Raw genomic sequence first — 10,876 nt, forward strand, 5'->3', positions numbered from 1 at the left:
ATGGACACTAGAGGTCAGTAAAGTCACAAAGGTTCAAATTTGTGAGTAGACTTTAAACTTAATCTTGGTTAATTTTGTACCCATATATGTATAATTTAAAAAAATGCCTGCTGTACTTTTGTCAGCTCAGAACTTGAAGTCATTTCCCTTATTTGCACTGCTCAGACACCCAAATAATCACAATTCATTGCTGTCCACCATTGAAGCACTGTCTAATACTCCAGCACTATAGCACAAATAATACACCAGGGCTCATTTATATTCTTGGTACATCGACAGCAGACAAAACAACTCCAGGAATACAACTGACATGCTGATAAGTTGTGTCTGGTGCTGACACTTTGGACGTCAGTGCAGTAACCTTTCAACAGCTTCTAATTTAGCAGGTTCATGGACAGATAGATTGATGGACAAACAGACAGATGGATTAACACACACACACACACACACACACACATGCACACACACACATAAGGTACTAACAATGCTGTGTGAGTAGAGACGCCGGTCAACGCACAGTGAAACCTGAGCAGCATAATACACAATGTGCTTTAACTGAATGCCAACACACGACACAGACTCAAACAATAGACGCTCATGTGTTCAATGTTAAATGTAACACAGCATGTTGTTTCTAACCCAAGAATACTGTTGCTTAGCAGACCAAGTATTTTTAAAATGAAATGCACAAGAAATAAAGATGTTCCATGCATTCTGAGAAGGGAGGATTTTCCTATCATGGATTATTCCTGACATGTCCTGAAAGCTCATGTCTGCTGCGGCATTACACACAAAGAGTGCACGAAAATGAACCTGAAAGGTGGCAGCTATCACCTTACCATCATGTAATGCCAGACAGATACATGATAGACTGTCAACATCACACGTTGAGTAACTGCACACACCACACACTGATTCTTCTTTAGATTGAAGAAATAGTTTCATTCATGCAGAAATGGCTTTCTTGGCAGCTTCTGTATAACAAACATACAGACACAAAGTATACAGGCCCCTCATACTGACACAAATTGGCCATGTATTGATTTTTTACTTTTGGAGACGGACCATTTATCATTAGCTCGGTTGGAATATCTGTACAGTTTGGTTTTCCATTGCACCACACTTTGGGAGTGCAGCGTGTACTCTGAGCACTGGGAGAAAAGCAGAATGCCAGGCATAGTGAAGATTTTTTTGGGGGGGGCTTTTTGCCTTTAATGTACAAGACAGTGTGAAATGGGGAGACAGAGAGAGTTGATCAGCTCTGATCAGATCAGATCAGAACAACTGATCACAATTATCTACCCCACAATTTAAAGTCTACAAACCACTAATGAGGAATAGGAACTCATGAACAGTTCCGTGCTGCGTTCATGGACCTGCAAAAACCTCCAAATTTTGAGAGGGGACCCAGATTGATACAAAGGGAAACACACATACCAAAAAGAAAAAGGAAAAAAAGAAAGAAAAGTAATTGACTTGAACGTCTTACGATACGATATGACACAATATGATACGATATGATATGATACGATACCATACAATACGATATGGCACAATACGATATGATATGATATGATACGATACGATATGATACAGTATGATATGATACGATACCATACAATATGATATGACACAATACGATATGATACGATACGATATGATACGATACAATATGATACGATACAATATGCTTTCTTGACCCTGTAAGGAAATTTGTCTTGGACTCAGGGACTGCACAAGTATTCCTGCCTTACAATAATAGCCCAGAAGAAGTGAAGCAAACACCATAAAGACATAATAACACATGATACACATAACAGTATTGCACATCAGCCATTCATGCATTGGGCATAACACCAGCACACAACGAAGCACCATAAGGAAAACAGAACACATCTCTGTAGCAACAAACCGCAGAGTAGACGATCTGCCTTCTGCTTTCACTGGCACATGCATGTACAGTGTATGTGAAGGGTCATGTGATATGCCTTTTCAGGTGTGTTAGTACGGACAAAGATTATTTCTGAATCAGCGCTAAAATGCTTGTGTGTATGGAGTTCGTTTTTGTTTCATAATGTGTTTTAAAATGAAAACGTGTTCGCGTGGCTGCCGCCTAACATGAGCCCTAGAGATGCATACACACCTCATCAATGATTGTTTTTTGTTAACTTTTTTTTAAGAAAAACCAAGGCTAGTAAATAATTGTTTGTGTGATGTTTAGGCAACATTTATAAAAATAAATCTTGTTAAAAGTGTGTCTCAGTAATAAATAGAAATGTATGTCAGCTGACCACTTTACTATTATAGAATACTTTAGTGCTAACATAATAACTTCTCAAACTCCACATAGATTGAACATTTCTATTTGATTTAGTCGAGACACCCAAGGTGCGTGTTTAAAAATGCAGTCAGCTGTTCACTGCCATGAATCCCAGACAGGAGGACCTCAAACATGGCCACCGCAGAGTTGGCCATGCTGTCAGAGATCCATCCTTGCCTCACTCTTCCTCCTTTACCTCATTCCACCTCTCCTTCCTGTTTTCCCTCTTGAGCAGAGAAATTCTACTCTGCACTAATCACTTACCTCCTTCCTTCATTGCCCCCTACTCTCTGCTGGTGAAACACTACTCGGGGCTAAATTTAGCACCAGTGTGATCCAATATTCCTCATTACACTTCCCACACCTCTCTCCCTCTCCCTCACCATCAGTGTACCTTTCAATGGCTCAACATATTCCTCAGTTTCTCCTATGTCTCTCTGTCCTTCCAGCTGTCTTTTAGTCCCTCAAGGACATACAGAGAGGAAGTATAAACTGACCAACCCTGCTCAAAAGATTTTGGTAACAGAGGGGTTAAACTGAGATTCTCCAGGCTTTCATGGTAAATGGAAGGACTTGCATTTGTGTAGCACCTCTCCACTCTTCCGAGCATTCAAAGTGCTTTACACTACATGCCACGTCCACCCATTCCCACACTTATTCACACACTAGTGGCAGAGGCTACCATACAAAGTGCTACCTGCTCATTAGTCAAACATTCACAAGAATACTTCATCAAGCAGACTTTATTAGTGGACAACCCACTCTATCTCCTGAGCCACCACAGCTGCCATCACCTGATGTTATCACCTTTTGAAAACTGCCAACATCAGTAAACAAAAAATAACTCACTGAAATTAAAAAAAAAAAAAAAAAAAAGTCTGCATATTGTAGAAAAAGGTTTTTACTCTTGGCTGGGGTGTAAAAGTCAATGTATTTATTAAAAGCAAAATGCAACAAAGTGAATTGGAAACACTTTGAAAATAAATCATCGTCGCCTCACGCTCCAGTGGAAATTGTGGCAGATGAAAACATCAGATCTGTGTGGAGTGATGAGGAGACTGTAACATTCCTCAGATTAAGACATGACACAAACAGGAATACCGCAACCCCATTATGTTTTCTAGATTGTTTTCACCATTTGAGGTCTGGTTGCTGCTATTTGACTCCCCCCATTCTTCTTAGATACTAGTTTAAATGGCGCCCACCACACCAAGTCAATTAGTGCAACTATTAACTACTATGTCATGAGTCAAACTATCAACTACTGTCAACTATCAAATTAATCACCAAGCTATCTGATAATTGAATAACTGGTTTGAGTATTTTTTGGGGGGGAATATTTTCTGATTTCCGTTTCTTTTTTTTGTGGTTTCTTTACTTCTCTGTAACAGGTAAATTGTCGTATAAGTGGGTTGTGGACAAAACAAGACATTGAGAAAGTCATCTTGGCTTTTGGAAACACTGATCAACATATTTCACATTTTTCTGACATTTTATAGACCAAACAATTAATCAGTTTATCATGAAAAAAATCAACTGATTAATCAACAGTGGAAATAACCATTAGTTGCAGAGCTAATCTCCAACAACTCCTAATATTTCCATAACAGTGGTGGATGGAAATGCATATCACTGTCCACCTGCTACCATGGCTAGTTGATTCAACAATCTACCGCCCACTTAATAATTACCTTTCTTTGGCTGTGAAGCAAATCTAGCAGCCACTTGCATATTTTACCAGCCCCCAATGACCAAGCCCAGAAATATTAATTTGTATTTTCTTTTGCAGATTTTCTGGAAATTCTGTGAACATTTGTTCTACATGTAAATGGAGATATGGCACCCGTTTCATTATTATTTTGACAAAATGTCAACAGTCTTGCACTGGCTGGATTCCCTCTGCTTTTAAACATATTTAGGGAAAGTTATTGCTGATGTAGTGATGGAGACAGGGTGATGATATTTTTTCCAAAGTGGATCATATCACATGGTGAGAATGAGCTCCACTGAACGTTATTTGTGGGCCCTCTGATGTCCACATGCCTCCACACAGAGCTACATGTGTACAGTTGAATGTGAGTGCATGCCATTATAAGCCATCATTTGAAGTCAAACCTAATGCATATGAAGGTCTTCTAAAATAGAGAAGGACTTAACTCCATGCATTCTGCACATGACTGCCAACTCTGGCAACGTGCCCTGCCTTTGTATCCCATTGCAGTAGGATTATTATTATTATGTGTATTTACTTAACTGTGTTTTATTGATGTTTCAGATTCAGCTATCCTCATTAACTATGCAGTGATTAGAACTACAGATACACGATAATATCGGTAGCCAATAATGACTTAAAAATGAATCAGAATTGGCCGCCACGCTTTTTACTTAATTTGTGCAATGAATGAATATTACATACATTGAAAAGCTGCTATTTCATGTCTCCATCCGCTGGTGGGCGTCACGATAAGAGTATGCGTGCATAATATGAAGTTAAATCCACTACAGAAGGGACTTGACGATCACTAAAATTAGGTGGGGAAAAAAGTGTAGATATCAATATATCAGTATTGGTTATCAGTCAAATGAGTTGTTACATACTGGAATATCAGATATTGGTAAAAAATCCAATGTCATGCATCTCTATTTAGAACACACAACATACACAGAGAAGATACACAAAAAACGCACTTAGAAGTATGGTTGCAAAATATATTGATACAATATAGATATGCTGATATGGATACTGTCTTAGATTTTGTATAATGTAATATCTTAGGTGTTGTCTTTTCCTAGTGTTAAAGGCTGCATTATAATAAAGTGATGTCATTTTCCAAATTTACCAGATTGTTCTAGCTGTTTTACGCATTATCGACCTTTACCCACTTAGTCATTATAGCCACATTACTATAATTATTTATCAGAAATCTCATTGTGTAAATATTCTGTGAAAGCAGCAATAGTTAACCCTACAGTAGTCGCAATACTGAAACTAAGGTAACCAAAAACTAATAATCATGTTAAAACAAGTGACACAACACTCCTGTTTATAGCCCTGCTTTCTTGGATGACAGTGTAAACATAAGCCTGCATGGCCCTTCAAAAATGCACTCACACACATGCACAGGTTGCATGACTTTGCACTTCCTGAACTTCCTACTCATAGGCATAGGGTTTCAACAACCATTCAATTCTGCAGGTCACCATATTCACCAGGACTCACATACCAGCCAACCAACACTGCAGGGGCTCTGCAGCTGAATGCGTTTCAGAGTGTAAACACTGCTTTTGTATTTCTCAAAAGAACTTAATCAGATTGCTACCATGCAAAATATTTCTTGAATTAAGCTTCAATTATTTTTCAGTTTTCAGTGTGCTGCTACAACATTAAGCCACATAGTTTTATCTGAGACGTAAATATAGTCCAATCATGGACGGCACAGTGGTGTGGTGGTTAGCACAGCAAGAGGGTTCCTGGTGCTTCTGTGCAGAGTTTGCGTGTTCTCCTGTGTCAGCGTGGGTTTTTTGTGGGTTCTCCAGCTTCCTCCCACAGTCCAAAGACATGCAGGTTAAATGGTGACTCTATTGACTGTAGGTGTGAATGTGAGCGTGAATGGTTGTCTGTCTCTATGTGTCAGCCCTGTGATAGTTTGGTGACCTGTCCAGGGTGTACCCTGCCTCTCACCCAATGTCAGCTGGGATAGGCTCCATGCAGCATTTTCTTTCACTTTTTTCTACTCAATATCTGTTAGTGTAGGCTAATCTTGTGCTCAGGACCATTTTTAACAATACCTGAGTACTCACAACAATAAATTATTTCAGGCTTATTCCATCACATTGCCAAACAACCTCCAAGTGTTTCTATTTTTCTGGTCTCTCAATGTACATCCCTAAACAACTGAGAACATTCAGTCTTCTATAAGGGAACATCCCAAGGCCATGATGATAATCCTCCAGATGTTCAGACACCCTTCACACCACAAAACATACATGTTACTGCATGAATGGTGAAGATTAGCACCTCTGCTAATGCATGATCGGGTTTCCCTTTTTATGAACACAGATGGACAAGCACACAAATGAACACAAAATCACACACACTGAGGTATTAACACAAACACACACATGCAAAAATATGGATGCACACACATTGTAGATGGACCAAGATTTACATGGAATGACACATACTGTGCACACACAACATACTGTGTCACACATATCACAAAAGTAATTCCTAGATGTGTTAAGACCAGCGGGGCTTAGGAAACGAGGCGCAGAAAGGGTAGCAAACAGGTGGCCAGTCAGGAAAGAAAGAAACAGAAAGACAGCGACAGTGTGTGTGCATGTGTGTGTGTGTGTGTGTGTGTGTGTGTGTGTGTGTGTGTGTGTGTGTGTGCACTTGTATACGTGCATGCCAAGATCAGGGGTGAAGGAGGAGCACAGTGTCTATGCACCTGTTGCGTGACTCTGTTGTTATACATCAGCTAATTGGTCTTCACCATGTCCAGAACTCACACACACACATCAGACACAATGTGGTTCATTCACAGACACACACAATAAGTTAGACAAGCTCCATCAGTGCACGTGTACACAGGTGCGTCATGCAAGAATGACAGGAGTGACTTAGGGGTGATTTTAATTGCGGACAAACAACAGAGAGGAATTAGGGTGACGGAGGCTGACGTAGAGTCAAACAGATGGACGCAGACGGACAGAAAGACCTACAGATAGAGAGAGAATAAGAGGCACAAGACAGGGACACTCACCAGGGTCTGCTTGTATCTCAGAGCCTTCCTTTCCGATGCATCTGCGGCCATTGACACACTGTCACTGACCCAAAAATAAACCCACCCGCTCACCGTCTGTCTCAGCATTACCAGGACTGCTCTGGACACCCAGCCAGGACACTCGCGCAAACACACACACACACACACACACACACACATACACTGCATTACCACACAGGGATAGACATATACACGCACGTACTCCCTACACAAACACACACACACTCTCTCTCTCTCTCTCACACACATATTCTGACATGGTGCAAACTAGCTCCAGCTGGGGTTACCCTCTCATGCCTCAAGCTATCTGCCAGCCCCTGTGAAGTTCAGTCAGCAGTGGACAAAGACTAAATGTCAGAAATTTCATAGTGATTCAACTTACTGTACCAAAATTTTTTTTTTGCTCAACATCTAAAGAGACATGGGTAGCTTTGTCGGTGTTACGCAGTGCTCAGGCATACACTGGTTATTCCATCCTAAGTCCCGCCCCTTTTTGCTTAGTGCTTCAGTAGTCGATCAAGCTTGCAACACAGCAGTACCTGAATCAGCTCTTCCCTTTCCTGTTAAACTTATATACTGTATGCTATGTGCTAGGCTCATCTATGTTGAAAAGAAAACCAGATTTTGAAGATGGTTAAAATTTGTATCATCATAGTCTGAGTGGGCGGAAGTTTGCTTCAGAGATCAGCCTCTCATTGGACAGAATGAGCCACCTGCTGAAGTCCCGCCCTACCACCTCCGGTTGTGTTGCAGTTTTCAACCGTTTTCAACACGTCCTTTACTAACTTTTGCGGTGTTTGATCTTGCGGGGATGTAGCCATTTTTCTGCCATGGTTCGCGTCCTGTAGGCGATATTTTTGTGGGCGTGTTACACCAAAATCTGTTTCCCCCTGGCAATATTTTTGCAAGCGCACCATTGCTGTGGCACCTCCAAGAACGATTGTGATTGGTTGAAAGAAGTACAAGCAGCCGGGGTGTTTTTTTCTCCAATCTCAAAGTGAGAGTCTTCTTGAGAAAGGTCTGGTGAGCGAGACTAGTATCATCATGTCATCTAATGATCAGGTGATATGGTTTCTTGGTTTTCACCTGGTTGGCCTGGATTTGATTCTAGTCATAAGAAAAGGCGGTGCAATGACGTAACAAGGCAGATCCAGTAGTGTTGTCAAGGATGTTTGCTTCCCTACTGTGTTCTCTGTGACATCACCCAATAGATTTTCAGTGGTCAAGATTACTGGTTTCAGCCCAGGAATAATTCCTAGCATGGGAAAGGATGGTACAACATTTCTGGATGTGCTGTGTACCGCTTTAAATGCAGACATGCTTCCTGTGTGGTCCCTGTCTTATATCATCCTAAGTGACTGTTTGCTGACAGACACTATTATACCGAGGGTGGACAAATTAGATTCTGCCAAACATCAAAAATAAGTAGGGATGCATGATATATATCGGACTGATAAATTATTGGCCGATAATGGGACATTTTATAATAAGGCATTATTCCAATAATTAAGGTTACTATTATATATATATAGGTTATTTATAGGTTATTTATTACCAATAAATAGCGCCGATAATATGAAGCCAGACTGCTTTCACTGACTTAACAAGGACAGCATCTATAAACCGCCACAGTGGGTTGTAGTACATGTACCTTAAAACTAGGTTTGCGAGCTGCCAGTTAACAGAGAAGGAGAACAACAACAACTGCAGCACGCTGTCTAGAGGCAGCCATGATTTGGTTTGCCAAAGCAAGGTTTACAGGTTTGACAGATTTTTGCCTGTTTTGCTGTGACAGTCCTATGGAGGAAACCAAAAACAGAAAGTCTGCATAACAATACAGTGCAGTTTCATAGTCTTCCTGAATGAAACTTTCAGCAGACAAATGGCTCACAAACACTGGCTGATGTGAGAATTAAAACTGTGGCCTTATTGGATGGATTGTACAAGGAGCCACAAGGTCACTACAATGACGTTTAGCACAAAAGCTGCAAATGTCACATTCTCATGTTTCTTGTGTTTCCTGTTTTATTTTGAAACTCACGTCTTGTCTCGTTTCAGGTCTCTACACTTCCTGCTCCCCTGTGTTTCCCGCCTGCTTGATTGCCTACACCTGTCCTAATGTGTCACCCCTGTGTCTTGTTGTCTCCATAATTTAGTCTCTGTGTTTCCCTTTGTCTGTGCCAGTTCGGTTGTACTTTGAGTCAGCGTTCCAGCCGTTTCTTTGTTAGTTTGTTTGTCTTGTGATATTGACCCTCTTTTTAGATTTCTGGATTTTGTCTTTGCCTGTCGTTTTTGGATACCTTTGCTTGAGTGACTGACCTCTGTGTATCGAACCTAGCCTGAAATGAAAGGACATTGTTTTGAACTTTGCTCCGTTCCTGAGTCTGCATTTGAGTCTCTTTTGGTTAAGTGTGATAGCAAATACATGAAACAGTAAATGTTTAAGTGCCCATTAGAGTTGTACCGATACCAGTATCGGAAATGCCTCCGATACTGCCTTGCGGTATCGGCGAGTACAGTCTATGACCAATCCGATACCACGTAATGCCTCACGTCATTATGCATACGCACGCTGTTGGATCGGCTAACAGGTTAGACCCAGCGATGCCACTGGCCACCAGCTAACTGTGTCCTCTGGCAAATGGGAGGTTTATGCTGGCCACAAATTGAAGGTCTTTCTCCTGAGCTGCTGCTTGCTCACCTCCCAGGGAAGCAGCAGCAGGGAGCAATGTAAAGGGATGGTTGGGTTGGCTAGCTAGCTAATTCTTGTCTGTTTGTTTGTGGTCTGATAATCAGAGAAGGAGAGCAGTGCAAGGAGGGGCTAAGTGAGTGTGCTGTGTGCAACTCCACAGTGAAATAACATTAAACAAATCAATGTATGGAAAACACATGGTTACTGTATATAAGCACGTGCATTCGCCCATGGATTGTCTGGTGGGAGGGGCTTAGGGCAGAGAGAGGCAAACTGCAGGAGGATGGCATTTCAAATTCTATTCCAGATTTCTGCCAACTCAAACGTAAAACCTTGTGAAAATATTTTAGTTCTAGATCCATGAGAGTTTGATCAATGATAGTGATACTGTGGTTATGGTGAAACCTGACCACTAGCGTGCTGTAAGTGTCTGGGTGTGTCATCACACCTGCTTTGACCTCACACACACACACACACACACACACACGCACACGCACTAGAGCCAGTGTCACGCCTTCCAGCTCAAATAAAAGTGATAAGTACATTGAAGCCGGTTTCTTTAATAACTTGCTAGCTGAACACGGTAAATAAAAACTGTCTCAACATTGCAACACAATAGAAGCTTTAATACTCATTTATCTACTTTGTATTTTTTATCTCCAGGATCTAGACTACACGCTTTTAAAAACTCTCTTTGGGGCAAGGACGTAATCACTGTTAATCAAACCACCGACCTATGTCCTGTTTCATTTAGCAACTATATATTGAGCAACTACTGTGATTTCAGACTACATATTGCCAGTTTCTTGAGTCTCTAATGAATAACAAAAGGTGTCTGAGGGACAAAAGTCATTTTAAAATATACTTTGTTTAATTTAAATAGATGCACAGAAACTTCAAGCTCTCAGCCTCATATTTTGGACAATCTCCTGATTTATTCACACTAAGAAAACAAAAAGGAGCAAGCGGACAAGTTTTATTTTTTCTTCACAATTTTATTAACATTTTCCCTTTTGTTACATCAGTGAAGTTCTTTCTAAGTTGCCCATTCCCGAGCTCTTTTAGTCAATGTCATAT

At 40.8% G+C, this 10,876-nt stretch overlaps 1 protein-coding gene across 1 annotated transcript in view; it reads right to left on the reverse strand.

The window, feature by feature from the left end:
• The window catches only part of clcn1a (chloride channel, voltage-sensitive 1a), a 69,004-nt gene extending 61,850 nt beyond the window's left edge, over positions 1-7,154 (reverse strand). Inside the window, exon 1 of the mRNA XM_049602453.1 lies at positions 7,087-7,154. Within this exon, the coding sequence (XP_049458410.1) occupies positions 7,087-7,137 (51 nt within the window). The 5' untranslated portion in view covers positions 7,138-7,154. The remainder of the gene's footprint in view (positions 1-7,086) is intronic.
• Positions 7,155-10,876: the final 3,722 nt, after the last annotated feature.

The sequence above is a fragment of the Epinephelus fuscoguttatus genome, linkage group LG17 (genome assembly GCF_011397635.1).
Source record: "Epinephelus fuscoguttatus linkage group LG17, E.fuscoguttatus.final_Chr_v1".
Classification (NCBI taxonomy): Eukaryota; Metazoa; Chordata; class Actinopteri; order Perciformes; family Serranidae; genus Epinephelus; species Epinephelus fuscoguttatus.